At 34.2% G+C, this 26124-nt stretch overlaps 2 protein-coding genes across 2 annotated transcripts; both read right to left on the minus strand.

The window, feature by feature from the left end:
• Nucleotides 1-7029: 7029 nt before the first annotated feature.
• On the minus strand, nt 7030-11465 carry LOC145583318 (cytochrome c oxidase assembly factor HCC1-like). The gene is made up of 7 exons (XM_081640550.1): nt 11280-11465; nt 10976-11191; nt 10188-10278; nt 9125-9337; nt 8271-8360; nt 7853-7985; nt 7030-7327 (listed from the first exon to the last, which is right to left on the minus strand). Exons 1-7 carry the CDS (start codon nt 11421-11423, stop codon nt 7219-7221), a joined length of 996 nt encoding a protein of 331 aa, XP_081496676.1. The 5' UTR covers nt 11424-11465; the 3' UTR covers nt 7030-7218.
• Nucleotides 11466-17210: 5745 nt separating this feature from the next.
• On the minus strand, nt 17211-24237 carry LOC145583327 (protein trichome birefringence-like 3). The gene is made up of 6 exons (XM_081640562.1): nt 23912-24237; nt 23530-23761; nt 22740-22911; nt 21628-21827; nt 18174-18332; nt 17211-17599 (listed from the first exon to the last, which is right to left on the minus strand). Exons 1-6 carry the CDS (start codon nt 24090-24092, stop codon nt 17266-17268), a joined length of 1278 nt encoding a protein of 425 aa, XP_081496688.1. The 5' UTR covers nt 24093-24237; the 3' UTR covers nt 17211-17265.
• Nucleotides 24238-26124: the final 1887 nt, after the last annotated feature.

Consider the following 26124-nt stretch of genomic DNA (forward strand, 5'->3'; position numbering starts at 1 on the left):
ATTTCATTAATTGTCAATGAAATAAAGTTTGTTACAAGTAGTTATACTAGTGGACTATGACGTCATTACCCACTAACTTTCTATTACAGCCAAAATGCCAGCTAAAAATCACTAACAATTGAAATAGAAATAACAGAAATATAACTAACTAGTTTCTACCATATCATAGCTTTCCCTGTTCAAAAAGACTTGACCTCAAGTCTGAGAAACCAGAAAGTCAGGGAAGTGTTGTTCAAACAACTCAGCCAACTCCCAAGTTGCTTCATAACTAGGAAATCCAGCCCACTGAACCAAAAACTGAACAACTGCATGATTTTGGGACTTAACCATTCTTCTTTCAAGGATAGCTTCAGGTTGTATAGTCTCATGCCCAGCCTCTTGTCCCTAAAAAGCAACTGGAATGTGTGCTACCAAAAAAGTTTCAGCTGAGAGACATGAAAGACATCATGAATTTTTGCATCAGCTGGTAACTTGAGTATGTAAGCCACCTTCCCTACCACTGCAATCACCTGAAAGGGACCATAGAACTAATGAGACAACTTGTGATTCACCCTTCTATGAACTGTATTCTGCCTATATACTTGCAGCTTCAACCACACCCAGTCTCCCACCTGAAATGTTCTCTCAGATCTATGTCTATCTACCTAAACCTTCATTCTATTCTGAGCCTTGAGTAGATGAGCTTTCAACTCCCTGATCATATGCTCCCTCCTCTGTAGACTTCTGTCAACCTCATCATTGCTAACTTCCCCTGGTAAATAGGGAAAGTGTAAAGGGGGTGGTTGATTGTACACCACTTCATAGGGAGTCAATTGAGTTGCTGAGTGGAAATGGGTATTATACCACCACTCAGCAAGTGGTAACCACTTATGCCATTCCTTAGGATTATCACTTGTCATGCATCTCAAATAGCCTTCCAAACACCTATTCACCACCTCTGTTTGACCATCTGTTTGGGGATGATAGGTAGTAGACAACAAAAGTTTAGTTCCATGCAAAGAGAACAAATCCTTCTAGAATTGGCTAAGGAAAACAGAATCCTTCTCACTCACTATAGACCTAGGCCAACAATGGAGTTTAAACACATTATCTAAGTAACACTGTGCTACTTGAATAGTAGTAGTAGTAAAAGGATGGGCTAAGGCCATGAAATGAGCATATTTACTAAATCTATCCACAACCACAAAGATCACCTCAAACCTAGCAGACTTAGGCAGTTCAGTTATAAAATCCATAGAAATGTCTAGCCAAACTTCTTCTGGAATAGGTAAGGGTTGTAGATGACCAGGGTGCTGAGGTGTCATACTTGGCAGCTTGACAAACCACACAGCGTCTTACAAAATGACTAACATCCCTAGTCAAGCCTTTTCAGTAAAACAAATGCTTAATTCTTTTCAAAGTTAGTTCATTCCCTTCCCCCATGATCACTCTCAGGGGACTCATGGTGCCAAGAAAGGATCTTATTCAAGACCCACCACAATTTTACCTTTCCTTGTTAGCAGCTTCCCATTACACTGGAAATCAGGAATCACAACTTGATTCTGCAATTATATTGCTGAATAATTGAGGCATAATTGTCATCAAGTCGATAACTAGTTGTAAGCAAAGACTCCAAATTAGAGTCCACCACTGAAATGCCCATAATAAGGATTTCAGAACCAAGACACCTAAGATAGAGCATCAGTAGCCACATTGTCCTTGCCACTCTTGTAGTGTATTTCATAATCAAATCCCATTAACTTCGACAACCAAAACTGTTGAAACTTGAAAGGGTGTTGAAATCTTTTGTTGTAACAACCATTTCAAGTTCTTCTGATCAGTTTTGATCACAAAATGTGCTCCCACCAAATATTGTTCCCACTTTTGCACTGCAAAAACAATGGCCAGTAACTCCTTGTCATATATAGACAATTTCTGCCATTTCGGTCCCAGGGACCTGTTAATATATGCTAAAGGGTATCCATCCTGCATGAGAACTGCCCCTATTCCAGTTTTAGAAGCATCAGTCTCCAACAAGAACTGCTATTAAAATCTGGAATAGCCAACATTGGTGCAGTTATTAAAGCTTCCTTCAAAGACCCAAAAGCCAACTGAGCTTGTTCATTCCAATGAAACCCATTTTTCTTAAGCTGATCAGTTAAGGGCCTGCTCAAGACTGCATATCCTTTGATAAACTTTCTGTAATAGCCTGTAAGACCCAAGAAACTCCTCAACTCCTTAGCATTTGCTTGAACAGGCCAACTCCTCACAGCTGCCACCTTTTTAGGGTCAGTTTCTACTCCCCTCTCAGTGATAAAATGCCCCAAATACCCAACTCTATGTGTAGCAAAGATGCACTTACTTTCCTTGGCAAACATAAAATTCTGCTTCATTAATTGAAAAACTTCAGATAAATGCTTCCAGTGATCTTACAAGGGCTTACTGTAAACCAAAATGTCATCAAAGAAGACTAAAACACATTTCCTGAAAAGAGGCCTGAAAACATGATTCATCCACCCTTGAAATGAAGTAGGAGCATTAGTCAATCCAAAAGGCATCACCAAGAATTCATAATGACCAGTATGAGTCTTGAATGTTGTCTTGAAAACATCAGATTCACTCACTCTCATCTGATATCAAGTTTACTGAAGACAATAGCTCTAGCCAATTCATCAATCAATTCATCAATTACTGGAATAGGAAACTTATTCTTCACTGTTCTGTTGTTTAGTTCCCTGTAGTCTACACATAACCTCCATGTACCATCCTTCTTTCCCACAAGGACAACAATAGAAGCAAAAGGGCTAGAGTTTGTCTACATAATCCCTCTATCCAGCATCTCTTGCACAAGCTGTTCAATAATATCCATTTGCTTTAATTGATATCTATATGGTCTAATATTTGCTGGAGACTCCCAGGCATGAGAGGAATGGATGGTCAAATACTCCCCTGCTTGGAGGTGATTCAGTAGGTTCAGCAAAAACCATAGCATATTGCTGCTTTAAAATACTGAATTCAGATCAATCCACTGCAAAACACACTTAAACCCCCTCATCCAACACAGAACAAGGCTCAGAAACATGCATCAAACATAGTTGGAATGCAGAGTTCCTGAACTTAGACCCAGAGTTCCCCTCCACCACAGAAAGATTCTTAGATGGCAATCCTTTAAGCTCCACATGGCCACCCTTAATATCAAACTCCATCTTCAACTTTTGAAAATCCCAATGTATAGGACCTAGCAATTTAAGCCATTGGATTCCCAACACCATATCACAACTGCCTAAAGGAATAAGTAACACATCAGCATCAAACTTATGGCCTTGCATCATCCAAGAAAACCCTTTGCACATATGTGTACAAGGTATATGATTGCCATCAGCCACAGAAACAGATTGAAAAGGAATTTGTTCCAAGCTACAACCCAACTTGGTAACCATATTCACGTCAACAAAGTTGTGTGTGCAACCTGAATCTATAAGGATATGCAAGTCTTTGCCACCTACCATCCCGTTAACTCTCATAGTCTGGAATGACTGATTTCCAGCCAAAGCATTGACAGAATTCTGAGGTTATGATTCACTGTCAGACTCCAACTCCACCTCAACCTCATTTAAAGGTACACTATAATAGGAATTTCTAATGTAAAAAGTTGTGGTTCCTTGAAAGCACACTTATGCTCCCTATTATAAGGCTCATCACAATAATAAAAAAGTCCTTTAGCAATCTTCTCTTGCCTAGCATCAGCAGGAATGTGTTTAAAAGGTTTTGAGGGTGGTTTGTGTTTAGAGGTGTTTGAAGTGGACTGAGGTGTAGGTAATATAGGTGGTTTAGTATTGGCTAAGGGAACAAAGGACTGTGTTGCCTAACTACTAGCAAAAGAATACTTATACTGCTTAAAAACCTGAGCTGAAGAACTCAAGGATTCCTACTGCAACCTAGCAAAATCAATAGCAAAAGCTATAGTTGAAGGTTTAAAAGCTTTGACAAAAGGTTTGACTGTGGGTTTAAGGCCTCCTATAAAGCTATCTAAAATATAGGAATCAGGAAGAACATGATTATTCATCAACATAACAAATCTAAGGTTCACAAAATCATCAATATATTCTTCAATCGAACCAGATTGCTGCAGCCTATTAAATTGTTCCACAACATCCAATGCAGAATTATTTCTAAATCTTGCATACAAATCAACAACAAAATCATTCCAATCAACTAAGACAGATCTTTTAACAGAAAGATAGTTCATCATCTAACTCTCTGCCTTATTAATCATAGAAGCTAAATCAACTTTGTGTTCATCAGCTATTTTGCATAAACTGAAGTATTTACCACATTTCTTGACCCAAATTCGAGGATTACTTCCATTGAACTTAAGAAATTCAAGTTTAGGATTCATACCTAAGGCCCTAGTTAAATTGGACCTGCCAAAGCTGTCGTTCAAAGAAGATGAAGGAGAAGAAGGCTCTGACGAAGAAGAAGCAACATTAACCTTCTCAGCATGAATTAATTGCATCAGCTTCAACATTTCCTCGAATTTTTGCTCGATTTTGGAGTTTTGATTATCCAATCGCTTCTCCAAGTTTTTGAGCTGAGCTTCCATGGCACCAACTCTCCTTGTAACAGGCGGAGGCACCAGAATCACTTATCGAAGAAAACAGTAAGGAAGGCTCTGATACCAATGATAAGGGAGTAGCTCGAAGCTTCTCCAATGGCGGACAAACCCAGATTTGTAGAGAGAGAAAGATAGAAGAAAGGAAGTTTAGAGAGAGAAGTTGTAGGCAGATATTTCATTAGTTGTAAATAAAGTTTGTTACAAGTAGTTATACCAGTGACTATGACATCATTACCCTCTAACTCTCTATTACAGCCAAAATGCCAGCTAAAAATCACTAACAATTGAAATAGAAATAAGGAAAATTTACCAACAAACCAACCTTTGTCTCATTCTCTAAAAATGAACCAACCTTTAAATCTTCCCAAAGTAGATAGAAATTTACATTTTTTCTCCCAAAATGAACTAAGTAGGTCACCCTACCTATTATACCAGGTAAAAAACCACTTGTCATAATATCATTGGTCAACTTTTTTTTTTATTTTAATTTTTGCTAATTTTTACCAAAAAAAAAAAGAAAGAAAAAAAAAAAAAAACCCAAATTCATCCTTTCCCACTGTCAGTCCCACTCCCAACCAGCCACCCTCTTAACCTTCACCACCATCACTTCCACCCCTCTACACCACGTCACCACCACCTATGTACAATACCAACAACAGCCACCATAGAAACCACCAAACCACCGAAATCACCATACCAACCACCAAATCACCATACCAACCAACGAAACCACTAAACCAACCCATCCGAAACCACCAACCAACCCACCAAAAATATCGAAACCACCATACCAACCCAGTAAAAACACATAACCCACCATACTAACCCACTGAAAACACCATACAAACCACCAAAACCACCATACCAACCCACCCCACTAACACCAAGATCAAAAAATCCACCACCCGAAACCTTCCATAACCATCCTCTCACCACCACCAAGATCCAAACCCACCCCACCGACACCCTTAATTTTCCAATCTTCCAATTCTTCTTTCTTTTTACCATCAATTTTTCACTTTAATTTGTTCGATTTAGGGATTGTTGGTTTGGGGGTTTCATGGGGAGCGGGGTATAGTCGAAAAATGTAGTGGAAAGGGGAGAGGGAGTGGTGGCTAGAAAGGGGATGGTCGGAATTGGGAGGTAAAGCCGTGAAGGGGGAGGGGAGAGGTGGCCAAAAAGGTGGAGGAGAGGTGGCTGGCTGTGAGGAGAGAGTGGTCTCTGTTTTTTTTTTTAATTATTTTGTTAATATGTAAAAAATAATTAAAGGTTTTCAATTAAAAAAAAAAAGATAATTAAAGGGAAATTATAAATATGACCGGTTGTATAGGTTACTGGTCATTTGGGGTTCATTTTGGGAGAAAAAATGCAAACTTCTGTCTATTTTGGGAAGATTTAAAGGTTGGTCTATTTTGGGAGAATGGGGCAAAGATTGGTTTTTTGTTGTTAAATTTTCCTAGAAATAACAGAAATATAACTAACTCATTTCTACCATATTTGGTTTGGCGTGTTTTGTTGTTTGTGTTGAGTTGCCGCAAATCCTTGAATGTTAGTATTTAACTTCGAAGTTGTACGAATCTTGTGCGGGTATGTTGATTTTTATTTTTTTTAATTTTTCTTGCTTGTACGCACCACTTCCCACCAAAGACGGAGAAATGACACCACCACTGCCTCCTCCACCGCCAGTAACGGAATATCACATAGCTTTTTTTTTGTTAGTAATATCAAGAATGCGATTTCGTTAATCCTCCATTGGGAAAAGGTGCAATATTCGAATTGGGTTGAGCTCTTTGAAGTTCACTGCCATGCATTCAATGTCTTAGACCACATTGACCCGTCAATTTCCTGTCCCACTGACATTTCCAATTCCTTGTGGTTACGCCTTGACTCCATAGTCAAGCAATGGATTTATGGAACTATATCTACAGATCTTATAACTACGATCCTTTGCAAGGGTGATCCCGAACTTCAAATTTGTACTAAATGGAAAGATTTGTTTCAACAATCACAAACTGCCGCATCAAATCAAGCCCAAACACCGTCCCCACAGCAGCGCCAGCAAGCCCTCCAAAGCAACATGTCTAAGATCCACCACTATTCTCCGAAATTAAAAGGCAAAGCAATGGCTCACAATCAGATCAAGAAGAGAGTGAGTGTCCTTAACTACATTTATTACTACTACATACCTTCAAGTTGGAGGTAGTGCATGACTTCTTTTTTTAATTTTTTAACCAACTTCCTATCCATTCCTAGGAATCAAACAAGCACTTGATTCTTTAGGAGCAAAGATATTCCCAATTCTTGTGCGAAACTTACTGCCTAGGATCACATTTGAATTTGTAAACCAAGATTCATACCCATCAGAAATTATCCTGCTCAACATTTGTACCACAATTACACAAGGAAGATTTATTAGGAGGCAAGAAGCCGGAAAGTTTGTGCAAAGCTAAAAAGCCATATAACTACTTTATGATTTTAAAGGTAAGTTGCATAATGCCGATTCCACATCAAAAAATTCAGTAAATTTTTCCAGACCGCAGAAAAGTGAATGTTATCCGAGATGAACAAATGCCTCAAATTTTGTAAATATTATTTGCAGAATGAATAAATTCCTTGATAGTTGCCTATTTCTTGTACTGCTTTATCTCTTTAATCATACCATTGGTAAGTCCATCAACATCATTATTCTTTCCAAAGAATTTCACAAACTTCATGTCTGGGCTCATCAAGTACCTGCAAAATACAACAATGCCTTAATAGCTTATAGCAACAACGAAAATCAAGATTAATGTAAATCATATAACAGCATTCCTACCATTTTCATTCAATTAGATTGCAATTGATGAACAAGCACTTGAAGAAGAATTAAGCATAATGGTAATTGAAATTTACTTTGTTATACGCTTAGTACTGTAATATTTCGTCACTGAGACATGTTGCTACCAAGGCAACTACCATTCAGACTAGCTAATTCCAGTTTAATTGTGATTTATCTTGGCTTGAGCCCAACAGCTCCAGCTCAAATTTATAGAAGCTATTCGTGAGACGAGCTTAAACAACAAACACCTAAACCAGTCAAGCTCGAATAGACAAATTGAAAGCTCAATTGAGCTCGGCTAGGATCCTTGACATCCCTAAATATAAACATGAGTATAAATTTGGGAAATGCCCCCTTAATCCTATGATGAATTAATCAAAAAGAAGAAAAGTGAGCCTAGACTCTAGAGAGATGCATTAAAGCAAGGAATTAATACATACATGACTATAGAGTGGTCAACAAGATAATCTGAGCCTTCCTCTGTTGTCTTCATGTAATATACTCTGTATGCACGAGCAACTTTCCGAACCTCTTCTGGATCACCAGTTAATCCAATCAATTTCGGGTGGAACTCTGCAATTAATCCAGGTGAAACAAAAAAAAAAAAAAAGAAATGAGACAAGGTACTACCATGCGTGTATGTTTTAATAAGCAATAACGATTTCCATACTTAGAACAATGAGAAGGTGGTGTGAGCAACACAGAAATCAGGGCCACCAACAACAGTAAACTTTACACCTCATGCTATGGCAAATGCATAATATTATCTCTGAAATCAAGAAGACCCTGAGAATTTATTTTTTCTTTCCCTTAAAAAAGACATATGCCCAGAAAATGATAGAAGATTTTGATCTGTACCTTTCACATACTCACTGACTTGTTCAACAGTGTCTCTTTCAGGATCAACAGAGATGAAAACTGGCAAAATCTCAATTCCTGATTTTTCTTCTGCACAAGAACAATAAATGTTGGCGCAAAGTCACAAACAAACTCAATTCGTGGTCTAAGCATATACAGGAATACACCATGGCTCCCTGCCTCCCTTGGTCTCAATTAATTTACTCCATGAGAAATAAGTACAGTTAAAAAGGATGAGTGAGTTTTAGGAACCAAAATTTAAATGTAGAAAGAAAAACTCACCATAAAACTAATGGAGAAAATGATTAAAATATATATATATAGGCATTTAAACAAGAAGTTGGGGCAAGTAATTAGAGATGGAGGGACAATATCCTGAATAAAGTATCATATTCTATTGAAGATTCCCATTATGAGATTTCCCCATTTCTGGATAGCCACTTAAACAGAAACACAGAGAGTTTACAATACTAGCACAGAACCAAGAAGATCATCCCTTTTCGCCAACGTCCCACAAATAAAAAATAAAACAGAGGAAGAAGGGTCCAGGCACGGGGAAAACCCGTTTTTGTCAATTGTAAATATAAAATTGAAACAATAAACACTGCATATATACCATGTAATTCTTTCATGTAAGCTAACTGCTAAGCATGATAAATACTACCAATTCCAAGCATTCTTTTACCAAACATGTACTGATAGCAAGATTAGCAACTAATAGCAATATTATCAAACAGTAGCTCAAGGTAAAAGGCAGCAGCACTTCCATTGCATTAATATCAGTTGCAATTTCATCAGAAAAGCAAGCATGCACAATGTAATTAAATTAGTTCAACAAAACTGCAGCAACTTACTTATCTTATCAACAGCAGAAGCTAGTTTTTGGAGCTCATCGGGGCAAATATCTGGGCAATGAGTAAAGCCAAAATACAACACTGTCCATTTACCAAGAAAATCTCTTTCAGTCACCTTTTTCCCTTCATGATTGACAAGGTTGAATGGGCCCCCAATAGCTGCCTGTCCCACAGATGGTCCCTGTCTCACCGCATTTGATGCATTGCTTATTTCTGCAGGCAGGTCAAAATAGGAATATCATTGATTTGAATATTGTTAAAGTGAAAGATAGGCTGAAGACATTGGCCAGTTTTCTAAGGAAGGAAAGAAAGAAATTTTCAGTCTTTTACACAACTAGGCAAAAAAAAATCAAAACAAATCTGATAGAAAAGCAAGGTGTAATTAGGAGTATATCTTCAGTATAGCAACTCAAACCACACTTACTGATAGGTTGTTTAAAACAGCGTTGAGAAAAATCGTTTAACTTAAAACACACTTAAACGATATCTATAACATTTCGTATGAATTCAATTTAGTATCTAGGGCAGCACAGTCAGATAAATCATGTCAAAGCAGATGGGCTCTGCCGGTCTAAATGAACATGTCAACTGTACACTTAATAATATTCCTACAACTTGAATTGAAGGCCTCCGAAGCCAAGGTCAAAAGAGAACATCCATTTCATTGTAGTGTAAAATGAGTAGTTTTATTATGATAAGCTTAACAGGTGTTCTATCTGGCAAACGTCATTGAAATAACTCCAAAAATGCACGATAAGACACTCTTAATATAATCTTGGTAGACCGATCCTTGCACAAATGATTTTATAGGTAGCAAATAAAACTATAGACAAAGCTAGACCTATTTGATATCATTGATATGAACTCTGAAAATAAGAAACTCCATTTGACCTACACTTTATAATTATCTCTGTCTCAATCTGAAAGCTCCGCACTTCACTATCTTAATCATGCCAAATTACTCATTCAAAGCTCAAACACTCACCCCAAGAGTATTATAGTCACATTCCACTTCTAAAAGCTAGCCCAAACACTCATATAAAAACTCACCATAGTAATCTACCTTCAATATGCCGCTTCTTTTCATTGTCATAGTAGTAAACGATCCCAGCTCCCGTAATAAGTAACAAAAACAAGCTCATCCATGAAACAGGCTGCACATAACCAACATAACAGCCATCCATCAGTAATCAGGAATGACCAGATAATTAAGCAACGGTTACTCTACATGGAATTCTAAAACAAAATATAGCCCATTGAACATGCTTACATGTCCTGATACGGTGATACCCATACAAAACAGCTGAAAATTGAAATCAGTTTTCAAGCATAATACTGGAAAACTCGGTTAGTACTTCGTGTTAATTATTAATCGCTCCATCCAAAAATAACTTCACACTTCCTTATCACCGTCTTTAAAACCAATCTTTCACTAATATAATCTTTAATAACATACTTAAAAAAACACTCGTTGACATTAAAATAAATCTGATAACCTCCTTCATGAACTAAGATCTTAAGCAATGATATGTAAAGATAATTTCTGATTTGATGAGTTTTTAAAACTCAAAATCATAATCGAATGTCTAGGATAAATCGAAGTTCATATTTACTCTCATTCTAAAATCAAGGCAAAAACTAACAAATCTATTTGATTGGCTAGAATTATGTAGCATCAATGATCAATACCCTCAAAATTTATGAAAATTCGCGAACATTCTAACCGGAATTAATCATCTGAAATTAATATAAGATTAAACGCAAACAATACAAGCAATTGAATTTCACATTATCAGAAGAATTTCCAGATCACTAAAAACACAATCAAATGAAATAACGAATCAAAATTACCGATCCTCGAACAGATTTTCCAGCATCACCAGATTGTTGTGAACCTTGAGAGTTACCTCCATCATTCGATTTATCACCATTTGAATTCTTCACTTCGGAGTTCTTCGCAGCAGCAGCAGCAGCAGAAGAAGAGCCACCACTTGGTGAAGACGACGAAGAAGCAGTGCAGAAAAATCTTTCATAGAATCCGAAAGTATTGAATTTCTGATCTCGAACCTACACAAATACAATCAAAATCAATACGAAAAATTGAATTTGGAAATCCAAAATTAAGAAATGATGGAAATGTAAGAAGAGAGAGAACCGAGTTGAGAAATGGAAGAGAGCGGGCGGAGAGAGAAGGAAGAAGATGAGATGGATGTGCAGGAGACGTAGTAGTGAAGGACCGCCATTGATGAAGACTGAAGCGAAGGAGAGTTCGAGAAGAGTTTCTGGAAAGAGCAGCCATTAGAGCGATGTGTTAAACCCCTTCACCACTTTTCTTCTTCTAATACTCTCGTTTGAGGGTTTTAGATTGTACACCGTATGTATTTCACCATTCATATTACAAGGCATTTTGTAAGAAATACGAAGTACCTTGCTTTTTTTTTTTTTTTTTTTTTTTTTTTTTTTTTTTTTTTTTTTTTTTTTATTGTAAATATAAGAAATCAAACACAAAATATATTGGATAGAATAGTAATAGTACTCCATATGCATTTCACAGTAAAAGTTGGTCTAATAATCCCAACTTTGGTCAATAATGTTTTAAATAACCTCAACTTTTGATTATTCTGAAACAATCTTAATTTTAAAGTGTGTATTCTTCTAATAATTTCAAACCAATCAACAACCTATTATATCATGTTACTTGACACGTGTTAAGCCGTGTTTAGTCCAAAAAAATAAAAAATAAAAAGCTCCTCCCCTCCCGGAGAAACCCTCCCTCCCCTGCTCAACCTCAAAAAGCGCCCCTCTTTCCCCAACCTACAAAACTGCCCCCCTCTCCTTCTCCACCTCGGAAAACACACCCCCTCCCTTCCCTAACAACCGAAACCTACCCCCTCTCCCCAACCCAAAAGAACCTCCAAGTTGGCAGCTTGGTAAGGTAGCTTGGTACCCTTCGGAGGCGCGAGAAGGGAAAGGGCAGATTCGGTGATTTGGGAAGGAGGGTTGTTTTAACAGGATAGGTAAGGGAAGGGGGAGATTTTCAAAGTAGAGGAAGGGAACTAGGGGAGGATTGTATGGGATGTGATTAGTGTGTGAGACTAGATTTAAATTTAATTTTTCCTATTTTTTTTAACAATTACATATATGTCCATACATGTATAAATTTCAAAGTATAAATAATAATCCAAAACTAGGATTATTAAAAATAAATGATTCTTGATACCAAGTTTTCTTATTTTAAAACTATTAATCATACGCTTATAATGTGATTGAATAAAGAAATGGAAAGGAAAAAAAGGGAGGAAAGAAGGGTGAATTTTCGTTTTAAATCTCTCTATTGTTAGAGGATCAATTTCCTACAATTTAATCACTGCATTTCTCTCCCCTCTAATTCCGTTTCTTCCTCATTTGTTATCCAAATGAAAGATACTCCACCTCTCCATTTCTCTCCCCTCCAATTCTCTTCCTTCCTCATTAGTATATTAATCAACCCATCAAAAAATGATTAAAATGAAGGGTATACATATAAAGGAAATACAAATCATAGAAAGTAAATAAGAGTTTAGTAAGAATATAAGGGGTCTGGCAGGCAATTAAAAAGTATAGACATACGAGTACAAATTATAGACTACACAAATTATAAACAGTATACTAATTTCTTTATTTGATCCACTTTAAAAATTGACTCCAAATATTTGGCGTCAAATATATACCAAAATACGCAACATTTCACTACTATTCACTTTGTATTTATTTGAAACATGATGTCAAACACATTTCATGATCCCAGTCAAATCGAACAGAGATGCCCGACATTATAATACAATATCAACTATAGTTCGGATCAGAAATCACTATTCAATCTGTGTAGAGAGCCTGGGCGCGAAACAAGACTAGTTAGCTCCAATACCATGTTTATTTCTTCAATGTCTGCAAATAATTTTTGAAGAGATCATTAGTATAGTACTAAACATTGTAACAGTGGCAAAATGGCACATCATAGAATCATTCACCAACCTCCTTCATTTCATTTGAAATTTCTTTGAATTGCTGAGCAATGTCTATTTTCTTCTCTTCAGCTGTAAATAAATCACACCAATTACTCACCAATTTCTGAGAACAAAATAAAAGAAACTGCAAAGCTGACTATTATAGAAGCAAAGTTGCCTTACCAAGTTTAGAGATATTTTTCAGCTTGTTGTTGGTCCTGACAGCAAATCTTTGGAATGCATGACTGGAAATACAAATTCACACCATTAGGCTAAACCCTAAACAGTAAACGTCACTCATACGTAAAAGATGAAGATGTCAAAGTAGTTCAACCAATCAAGAAATCACTATTAAAAGCATCACCTAGTTTTCAAGAAAAGAAAATTTGCACATGCAATTTTTTTGGAGAAGTTTAATGAGCTGCAACAGCATTGTATTAATTATAATCCTGCAGCTGGATACTAAAAGATGCTTCTTCTTTTACTATAGCTTCAAATGAACGAGCCACTCAGGAAATGGAAGATCCTGGTGACCAGAGAAAGAAGCATCGATAATAAAATCAATCACATAGTTTCAAACCAAAAAATCTTAAAAATTGGCAAAGAAGTCAAAACACTATACTTCACTTACAGATTTAGTTGATCTCAAATAATAGAATAGATAGCAAGAGAAGAAAAGGACAGCAAGTGAGCAAGCACACAAAAGACAGAGAAAGAGAGTGGCATACAAAATTCAAAGATCTAGCACGCGTATTGAGTAACAAAGGCGGTGAAAAGTGCTTGAACAAATTAGTTAAAAGTTTCAGTGACATGGATGAAAGATAAACATGACGCAATAATAATCTTCTTACTGCAACATACTCCGCACAGTCTAAATGAGCAAAATATTATTCTAAGCAAATTCATCCAATACATTCAATACAAAAGCTTCAATAAACAATATAATCAAAACAATTCAAGCTCCAGCACAACAGCTAAAACTGCGTGATAAGCAAAAATAAAAGCCTTGATAAAAATGTTGCTTCAACAAAAGCCCATAAAGAAAACAGAAAATTCTATTGAGCCAACCAGTTGAAGCTTAGGTAGATTCTAATAAGCAAACAATGAAATGACATTCCCAAGAAAAATTAACAAAACTACTGATGACTTAGGAGATAAAATTTGCTTTAACAAAAATGCACAAGAAACTCAACACTACTTAATCACTCAAATGCCTTTTTCGAGGTATAATATACTCAAAACAATTCAAGATGCAGCACACCAATAGTGTGTACTAAAAATAACAAAGACAAAAGTCTTGAGACATCTTTTGCTTGAACGAAAGCCCATAAAGAAACCAAAATATTCCATTGAGCCAACCAGTTGAAGCTTGGCAAGATTAAAACAGGGGAAAATAAAGAAACAATCCCAATAAATCAGCAAAGCAATGAATAAACTAAAACCACTACAAATGAAATCTCCCATTCACCTTAAATGGTCGCTTTTTAGGTAAAATATACTCAAAACAATTCAAGCTACAGCAAACCAGTCATATTTCACTGCAGCCTAGCAAAAAAGAACGTCTCGAAAATCTTTTGCTTCAACGAAAGCTCATAAGGAAACTGAAATTTTCTATCGAGCCAACCAGTTAAAAGCCTAATTAGATTCTAACAGAAAGAGAATGAATTCATATTCCAAAACAAACAATGGAATTTACTCAAAACAGTTCAAGCTATAATGTACCACAAAATAGCAAAATTATGAAAGTCTTGAGACATATTTCGCTTCAACGAAAGCCCATAAGGAAATTGAAAAATTCTATTGAGCCAACCAGTTGAAGCTTAATCAGATTCACGAAACGATTGAAAGACATTCAAAAACAAACACAAAATCAGCAAACCAATTCTCATATAATGTTCGGAAAGTAATGCACAAATTGAATTATCTTGGGTAATCTACGAAAGCCATAAATCAAAAACTACCACGCCATTCATCTTTATCAATCATCAATCATAACAAATACAATCTCGAATACAACAACATCATAATCATTCAAAAACGTGCGACATTCATAGGATTAGGGAAATCGCACAAAGAAATGGGGGGAGATTCGATACCTATTAGCGAGACCATTAACGATGAGTTCATTGGCGACATAGGAAATCACTCTTCCAACACTGAAACCCGCCATTGCTAAACTGCAAATTACAGAGTAAAATCGACGATTGGAAACAATTAGGGTTTTCGCAAACGAACAAATTAGAAATAATCGATTTGATTTTCAGAGCAGACGAAAGAAGAATCAATAATCAACGATGAATAAGATTCGATTAAGAGGAGAGAGAAGAAAGGATTGAGAGAACAAATTCACCTGCGAAGAGGTATAAGGTCAAGATTCAAGAACCCTACGTTCTAGAACACACCAGAATGTACTATAATTGCAAGGAGAATAGGAGAAAAACGGCTAAAGGCGGTGAGTCGTCGTTTATATATGGAATATGGTTGTATTTGGCCATTTGGGTATAAACGGGTCAGACTCTCACCCTCGAATATGGCTGTATGAAAGTGCTAGGGTTATATACCGGTCCAAAACTCGATCGGATCGGACCCAGATCTGAAGGAGCGGGATTTGAATCATTGATTTTCAAGAACCAGAGGTCGGACCTGAATCAACAAGTTCGGTTTCGATCCATGCCTAAAAAAACAGGTCCGATCCGGGTTTAGCCCCGAATAGACCTGTTTATTGATTTTTTTTTTCTTCTTTAAAAAAAATATAACAAAATTGCTGGACTAGTTTATATATCTGTTGTTTAGACCCGTTTTACAAACCTGCTTAAACCTGTTTAGACTTATTAAATAAAAAAAAAAGTAGCTTTATCGAATTTAGATCCGGACTTGAAATTTTGGGGTTCACCCGGACCAAACCTGAAACCCGAAACCATGGATTTTTAAGCACCAGGATCAGACCTAAATTCACCGGTCCGGTCCAAACAGGTCTGGTTCAGGTCGGTTTTTCGTTCCGAGCCAGTTTTTGTACACCCCTAAGTTCTATTTGGGCTAGTAACCAATTTATAGATCTTAAATAAACTACAGAGTAAATCACAACGTAGTATGTTAAAGGTAGACTTGATCAATAAGCAGGTTGGGCCGGCCCGAGGCTTAAAAAATCAGCCCACCCCTTGAGCCGTTGTGGTTTGGGCATAGCTTCGGACCGACATTGCAATGCCCAAACCCGCCCAAAATGGCGAGACCATGCGGGCTTTTCGGGCCATTTTCAAGCTAGGCCAAAAAATGAACTAAAATAGCTTTAAAATGCATTTCCAAGCCCGTCAAAAAAATATATATAAAATCAGTTCGAGCGCGAGCCCAACCCAATTTTGGGTAAAAAAAAAGCTGCCCAAAACCCGTCCGAATTCAGGTCGGGCCATCTTTGATTAGCTCTAATTAAAGGGTGGTTTGGTTTACACAGGGTAAATGGAATAGCGTGAAGAAGGGAAAAGAAAAGGAATAGAATGAAAATCCCAGAATTTGCTATGTTGTTTGTTTCAAAGAAAGGGAATCAAAGCCACCAACCCAACCACCTAATTCCTTGATTTCCACCTTCCCCGGCCACCCCTCCCCCACCACTTAATCGGCTCGCCACCCATTTTCTCTCCTTGAAAAGCCCTCCCCTACCCCGCGAAACCCTGGAAACTAGTCCTCTCAATCCCCCCCAAAACGGTACCCTCGAAATTCAGATTAGACCAAATCCGACCTTATTAAAATCAAATCATATCTCTTTATTTCACGTGAAGAGATCAAGTTCTTATTCTTACCACATAATCACTACTTGAATATGTATTATTTCTTCTCAAATTTGATTTCTTTCAATCTCTTCTAAAGTTTTGATTGCATTTAAAATTGCTATTGATTGATTGCTAGTATCAACTTGTCTTCCAATCCTTTCATCAACACCGATCTTTAATTTCTTATCTTATACTTGTATTTTTTTGAGACACGTAATCTTTATCCATTTAATCGTTGGTACATACTATCCCTAAGACAAAAATGATCATCTTGAAAAATTTATGCAAAGCTGTAAACATAAGGAACATTAAGAAGCAAAGTAATAGAGAATGAGCTAGGAAAAAATTATATTACATGTAACCATTTATAGTTTTAATAGGTTACACCCTTTCACAAGTGAGCTAGGAAAATTTGATTCCAAGTATCAGGAACACCAGGCAAGCACCAATGTATACAATCAGCATGATGCAAAGGGTCAGCCTTTTGTTCATCAGTCAGCAATTTGCCTCCTGTCTCTGTGTACACTTTGGTGTGTGCATCAACTCTATATTCTGATAATTGTGTAACATTAAGGACTGTTATAGGGACCTTCATCTTCCCTATCACTTCTCCCACCACCTTCATTATCCGTTTATCGGACCCGGATCCCCAATGCCCTCTCTTCTTCACCGGTCTTGTTTCATTGGAGCACTTGATACCATCCTTATTGTTCCACTCAACAGGCCTGTATAAGGGAAAGACAATGAAGTTTAATTAAGGATGTGAAAAACTATATTGTCTAGTCAATTTAAGCCACTACTTTTGTGTAAAGTTAGGTGGTGGTAGCTACTATAGTGGAACCAAAAACAACCTGTACTAGTTACGGGATTGTTTGACATTGTTTTTTGTTTTTAAACGAAAAAACAAACAAAAAATCAAAAATAGGAAACAAGAAATAAGATTTTCTCACTTTTCAGTTGTTAGTTTTCAAAATTATTATAATATTAATTTTAACAAGTTTGACTAATTTTTAGTTCATTATATGACATATACAATATGTTTTTTAAAAACAAAAAACCAATATACAAACAGCCACATCAATGTCAAACAAACCCGTAATTAAACGTAATTGTTTTTCCTAATCTAGTTTGGAATGGATCATGAAATTTCAAACGATCGAGTAACCAATCTGCCCATACTCACTTTTGACTAAACTTGCAAAATCTCAAGTATCTTTGATAGAGGATCAATGGTTGAGAGCTTTTGCAAGGCTGAGACATAACTACTTAAGTGAGCCTTTGAAAGAAAGAAGGCCATACCTCATGTGAGTAGGAGACATTGTAGTGAAAAACACCCTTGTTTTGTTCGGATCAATGGTTGAATCAACCCAATTGGCCCATGTCTTTAAACCAAGTCTGTAAGCAACTGGAGCATCAAGCTCTTCATACCCTTCTTCTCCATTTGCAAATGAGCCCCATCTGTTAAATTATTCAATCACAAAACCTTTTAAATGGGAGTTTGGTATAATAATTTTTTATGTAACAAACGGATTCAATTAAGTGTTTTCATTTCTAATTGTTTGGTTTGGGTTAAAAGTAATAAATACTGTTTTCGGAGGGTGAGAAAAATCCCCAATTTGTTACCCTTAACAAACTAGTGGAAAAAAATATGTTTTCTTTATCACAATCTACTCAAATTATTTCCATTCCATTAGAATACTCAAATTAGGTAAGGTTTATCATAGGATCATTTTACAGTAGTCGTTTGAATACTGACTAAGGCCCTGTTCTCTTCACCTTAAAAAATAATATTAAGTATAAATAAGTTCAGTTCAGTAAAAATAAGTTTAGTTCAGTAAAAATAATTTCAGTTCAGTAAAAATAATTTCAGTTCAGTAAAAATAATTTCAGTTCAGTAAAAATAAGTTCATTTCAATAAAATTCAGTTTTCTTAAAGAAGAATTATAATAAAAAATCAGTAAAAATAATTTCAGTTCAGTAAAATAATTTCAGTTCAGTAAAATTAAGTTCAGTTCAGTAAAAATAAGTTCAGTTCAATTTCAGTTCAACAAAATTAAAGTGAATCAAACAGGGCCTAACACATTATTTTAGTGATATATAATATAATTGTTTTATTTTTTTCAACTTATAAAATGGTCACAATTAGTCTTATTATATCTACAATGTTTTTTTTTTTTTTTCAATCCAACATAAAATAATTTTTTTCGAGAAAGTATAAAATAAGAATAAGTAGAAAAAAATTTAGAACATACAGAGTAGGAAATAATTTGGAACATAAGTAAAAAAAATTTAGAATATAAGAAAAACTTTAGAACATAAACTGAAAAAAAAATAGAACATAGGATAAAGTTTAGAACATAAGGTGTTCTTACATAACCAAGGACTCTTACATAAGGAGGGGTTCTTACCAAATCCTTCCCCTATATATATATATATATATATATATATAGTACTATATAAAGAGAAAGGACTTCTTCGTCGATAAATTTTGTTTTTCCTAAAATACCCTTCTACTTTTTTAAAATTACATTTTACCCACAATTAAAAATTAATTTTTTTTTTAAAAAAAAAAAAAATATCTTATCATAACTACCTATACACATAAACCATTATTTAAATAAAAAAAAATAATAATTAAAAAAACTACCTATCTTAACTACCCTATAATAAATGCTCCACTTCTATAATGTATATCTTCAATTATTCTTACTCCCTATAAAAAATGAAACTGCTCTTGATTTTTTTTATTTTTTTTATGGTTAATTTTTTTTTTTCTTCTTCTAATTTTTTATACGGTACACGCATAGTGTGTACCTCTTAGCTTGTATATATAATATACATATATTGAAATAAGAGTAAAAATTATAAATGAAACTAAAAAATTGATAATTAAAAAAAATGTTGATAATACTATTTTATACCTAAAGTAAAGTAATATAATTAATTATCTGGAAAAAAAAAATTCAATTATGAACTATATAATCATGAAAACATTATGACTGTCATATTTCAAATGACTACTGTAAAATTTTCATGTATCATTACCCTTTCTCTTACTTTTTAAGAAGGAAAAATGGAATCTAAAAATCCAACCTTTGGCCGGTCTGACAATAAAAATCCAACCTTTCAGTAATCTCAAAAAAATCCAACATTTGCCCCCTCACCTTCTCCAACAAGTCCATTTGACATTTAACTTGTTAAACCGGTTAAAAAGTTTTTTTTTTTTTTTAATTTCCTTCTCACTCCTCTTCTTTCTCTCTTCTCTCTACACCACCACCACTTCTCCCACCACTTACCCCACCCAACCCAAACCCTCTTCCTCCTCCTCCACCTCTCTACACCACCACCACCTCTGCCACCAATTAACCCTCTTCCTCCAACCGAAACTCGGCTAAACCACCCCAAAACCCCAACCACGAAACTCGGTTAAAAGGCTAATTTGGGTCGGGTTTAGGGTGGGGAGGGATGGAAACGGCTCAGGGGTTGTCGGTTTGTGGTCGGCGGGCGGTGGGGAGGTTCGGGGAGGGGTCGGGCTGGTTTGGGAGGGTCGAATAGGGTGTTTGGTGTGGTGGTTAGGGTTTAGATCGTATGTAGGGGGTTTTGGTGGTTGGGGAGGTTGGATTTTTAGATTCCATTTTTCCTTTTAAGAATAATTTCTGTTTCATTTACTAGATTTATATCAACACTCCCTAAGTTTCTTGTTTAAAATTATGAGTAAATGATTAAAGACACATAGTACACTACACTCTACTAGGGGCGGATCTAGGGGGGTTCATTGAACCCACAAATTTTTTGAAAAAAAAATTATGTTTTAAATTTTTTTTTTTTTCATAAAGCTTGAAAAACGAATATACACAATTAATGTGCATGAATATGAGTTAAAAAGTAGCGGAGCTCAGTGGTTTTGGCTTGGCACAAAACTTGCGCTTTGGGCTTAATGGTCAGTGGTTAATGGGCTTCTCTTTTTTTTAGCCTATTTTGATTTTTTCTTCTGCCTTTTTTTTAGCCTTTTTCCCCCTTGCTTCTTTTTCTTACTCTTTTTTTTCATAATTTTTTTCCCCGTTTTCTTCGAGGACAAAGGTTTGATTACCATGTAACCTACATTCAAATTTAATATTGCAACATTTGTAATTTTTAATATTTACTCACACTCCTTCTATTGTTTTTTAAATTTGTGATTCTCATGTTGGGAAAAAATATGTACAATCAAATGATATCTTGTTAGATTCAATTTGTCTTGAAAAATGCTATAATGATATCAACTTTCTTTAATTTTTACAAAAATGTAATATAAGATATTTAAGTTATAGAATTTGAATTGAAAAGTATAAAATCCTCAACGTAGCAATTTAAAAAGACCAGGAGGCTAGCTATATCTTATTTTGTAACAATACCAAACCCCCACTTCTGAATTCATGGATCCGCCACTGCACTCTACCCAATACCTTTTCTGTTTTTATTTTTTAAATTTGTAACGTTCTAACACATACACATTTTTTATACAAGTATACTCAACTTTGACTATTTTTTATGATTAACAAATGTCAAAACAGCTATGTGGGGTTTTCTTTAACTTGCCTAAATGTATAATTTCAAAATACCTTGAATATATTCATGGGTTGATGTACTCTTGATAGATGTAATCGTCAAATTATAACAAAAAATACAGAAAACTTAACTCATTTAAAATTAATAATGTGACAACTAAATTTGAAGAAGATATAGATATGATTTTGAAATAATGACAACTTACAGTGAATTAATCTTCAAGCCACTCATCCACCAAACATAGGTGTTAAAGAGAAGGAAATCAACACCTAACCAATTTTTGGCATGCTTTGCAATTGAATCCACCTTCAATATCCTCTTCCTAGGATCTCCTACTATGCGGATATCTGAATTTGATTCCACCAGAAATGGGGCCCAGTAAAATTCAATTGTAGCATTGTATTCCTGTTAACACATTTAACATTAATTCAATATAATCCAAGATTATTTTAATTTACTAAATTAGTAGGATTGATTACTTTCAGTAACTGATGTGTTTAGCAAGAATTGTGACTAGTTGATAAACTTATAAACGTGATCAACGGATCATTATTAAGACTATTTATTAAAAAACTACGAAGTATAATATATCCCCCTTCATCTTGTTGTATCTAAATAACATCTACTCTCTCTCTAAATAAAAATAAATAAAAATAAGAACTACTCGTATTACTTTTTGTGTAGAGATGAAAGAGTAAAAAGGAACTCATAGAGCCAAAAATATCGTATTAAATAGCTAAATAATAATAATAATATACTCCATACTAAAAAAATTATAATATCTTATTAGATATTAAAAAATATATATTTTTTTTCAGTTTATCGCATATAGTGCTATATTCAATAAGTTGAAGAGAACATAGTTTAAATAAGGTAATTAATTAAGACCTTGTTCTCTTCACCTTACTTTTGTTGAATTAAAATTATATTTATTACGGAGTACATTAAATTAATTAAACTAAACTGAAATCATTAAATTAATTATATTTATTACGGAGTACATATATATATATATATATATATATATGTATATATTTTAGATGAAGTAAGTGAGGCCTAAAAGGTTAGAGCTTTATTTCCTCATATACTTGTATAAAGTAAAGCTCAAGCATAAGTATCGGAAAATAGTTAAAATGAAGCATTCACATAGTGCACTAAAGAAATCTAGCTAACTAGCTATAATGTAACATCATATAGTCTGTTTGATCTTGTTTTAAATTTTTTCTAGAACTAATTATGTATTTTGTTTAATTAATAAACATTATACTTGAATTTATGCATTAAGAAAATGATATAGTAACTATTAAAGTAACTTGCCTTGGCTCTAAAGACTGAATGAACACGTCCACGTTTCATTGACTTTTGATCTTTTGGTATGATTGACTCCACTAGGCAAACAAAAGATTGCCATTGTCCTCTTTGTAATGAATCACCAACAAACAACATTCTCTTCCCTTTTAGCTTTCTCAATGCTCTATTTGGATCAAATCTGAAGAGTAAAATCAATTTGCAACTAGTTTAGCTTTACACTTCTACGAATCTACGTTAGTTCATAGAAGTTTAGTGAGCCACTCCACCGCCCATTTCAATTACTACGTAGTTTAAAGGATGTAATGAAATACAATGATAAATACATCTATATTTATTTTGATCTTTTTTCAATACATATCAGTGGATTGAGCCAATCGTTTTTTTTTTTTTTTGAAAGTATTGACCCAACCATTTAAGTTTCAATAAACTATAATTAAAAGTTTATAATCATTAACCATAAATAATACTCCCTTAGCTTGGATTCTTTGTTTTTCTTTGCATTTGAAATATAGTGAAAAAAAGGAGTGGAGGAAGTACACCATAATAATACAATAAAAAAGAAACGAACCTTGCATGAAATTCTACACTACATTTATAGATGAAATTAAAATAGATGCATAGTTTGGTCCTCTATATTAGTTTGCCCAATGATGTTTTTATTATTGGCTATTACTTTATATTTCGTTAAGTTGAAAACTTTTACATTTCAAATATGTTCCTTAACTTAGAATTGAAACTAAAACCACTAGAATCAAATTTAAATGACGAGTAATTTTGTTAAGTTGTACGTACGTACCTAGGCAAAGAACATTCATCAGGTTGCCATTGCCAGTAACGATAATCAGAATCAGGTCGTCCATTCTTCACACATGAAACTTGTCTGTCAAGATATGGGCAACTTCTATCCGAGTAAAGAGGTTTTATCGATCGATTATACACCCATCTTCCTTCAGTTATATCACATATATCCGCGTCATACTCCAATTTATCTTCCTCTTCCATATCATCTATTTTCGCCCTTCCACCATCTACCCAACAATTAAAAACACAAACATATAAATAAACAATGCAACCCTACAAGGGGTGCACATTCGTGTTTGTGCACACACTTAATTTAATTTACAAGGTTATGTCATACATACTAGTGCATGAAATAATTTGCGACTAATATTTCTTACCTGTTGCATCACGGGCGGCTCTCCTAGCCGCGCAAGTGTTGAACCTCATGAAGGAAGTTGAAGAAAGGAAGCTGATTCTTTCATTGTACAATAAAACCAAGAATGCAAGAGCACAAACAACTCCTGCAAGCATAGGAAGATGTAGTTTCCCTCTATATGATTTCATCATTGTGATCATCATGCTAATTACTCCTAGTAATACTAACTTAGAATAATAGTATCAATTCTAAATAACGATTTGAAGGGAAAGATCGATTGATAAGAGAAAAAAGAAGAAGCATTGTGAAGAATTTAAGGGGTTAATTTTGATTTACTTTTAATTTAAATTGGTAGCTGTTGAAGTTAAAAAATAATTAAACTAAATGATGGAAGACAATTGTTTGTTGCATTATTTTATAGGTTGTTTGAGTAAATGTAAAGCTAAAGAAACTGATAGTTGAGGGAGCTAATTGACCCCTTTTCTTATTAAAAAAAAGCCTTTAATTTGATAATTAAAAGTTGGGTATCTCACATTTTTTCCATGTAGAAGAAGAATGTATAAGATATTCTTTATTTTTGTTGTTATTTTATTTTGTTGGACATGTAAGATAAAACCTACCAAAATTCCTACTATTGTCGTGTTTATATATGTACGTAATTAATATTTGAAAATAATGTTTGAATTACTTATTAATGAATTTGGTGGAAATCCCAGCTTCATTGTCACGTCCATATATAATTTGGAAAGAATCTTGGGGTACATGCTAATGAATTTGGTGGAACTGTGAAAGTTTTAGCTTCTAATTATAAGCAATAAACATATATATTATTATATACGAATTACGGAGTACAATACAATATTATTAAATACAGACGACTGGATTTATATTTGAAAAATACCCTACAATCTGTACACAAGCTATAGATTTTAATTTCATAACCATTCGATTAATGTTATTTGAATGCCATTAATTAATATGTGTGGCAATGAAACATTACCATTTTTTTTATATTTTTTTTTTTAAAGAATGAAGTTATTTTTTTTTACACAATTATGCCGAAAGGTTGGGGATTTATCACTTCTTAGAATCAGAATCATGCACCTCGAGAATATGAGGCGACCTCTAGGCTGGCCGCCACTACACCAAGAGTTCTCTCTCTTAGAATGAAGTTAATAATATGATGTATTCATATCCTTTTTACCATTTATATTTTATTGTTATGCCTTTTATCATATTGTTATTAATTTATCATATTATTGTATACTTAAACTATTGACCATAAACTCATAAGGTATCCAAAAACAAAGCTAAGGTGTTCAAAGTAGATAATATGTTCAAAGTAGATAATAGTATGCTTAGTCAACTTCTTACATTATTTTAAGTAAGATACATGGAGGAGATCAGGTACATATTCTTACAAAACTGTGAACAAGACAAACTTTTAAATAAATTGGATGTACAATAAATATTGTACATTTGTTATAAAGTTACTTTAAAATGAACAAAAATTACTCTAATATGAATAAAAGTCACCCTGAAAAAAAGTAAAAATTACGAAATATTTATACTTTATTGATAAAAGTTACCCAAAAAAGTGTAAGAGCAAGATTAGCCCTGTCTGGTCTTAAGATTTTAATTAATTGCCACATCAGATTTTATATTAAATATAATTATTTTTTTTAATTTTAATTATGTTAAGACTCCTTAAGACTCAATCAGATTTATCTCTTCAATTCTAAGACTTATTTTAGATTTCTTAAAATTATTTATTACTTTTTTTTTTTGTCTTTTAACATATATATTTCAATATATATTTTTTTGAAATACATATATAATTTTAATATGATATAAATAAACAGCGGGATAACAATTTCTAACCCAATTTAGATGTATGTCATAGTTGAAAAATAATAGCAAAATAGATCAAGAAAAAAAATCAATTATAATGGAACTACATGAATTTAATTGATTTAAAAACGCATGAAATTTTATAATTACTATACACATATTGCATCAAATAGTTGTAAATGTAAAATAAAAATGACTAATGTAAAATTGATCTTTGTATATAAAAAATTAAAAACGTACATAAATTTTTTTTTTTTTTTTTTTTTTTAAGAAATTTACATAGATTTTAATGTATTTAAGAAATTAAAAAAAAAAGGTTTTTTTTATTATCAAAACACTGTGTTTTGATGTATATATAGGGAAAACACTGTGTATAGTACTACC

The sequence above is a fragment of the Chenopodium album genome, chromosome 2, assembly GCF_948465745.1.
Source record: "Chenopodium album chromosome 2, dcCheAlbu1.1, whole genome shotgun sequence".
NCBI lineage: Eukaryota > Viridiplantae > Streptophyta > Magnoliopsida > Caryophyllales > Amaranthaceae > Chenopodium > Chenopodium album.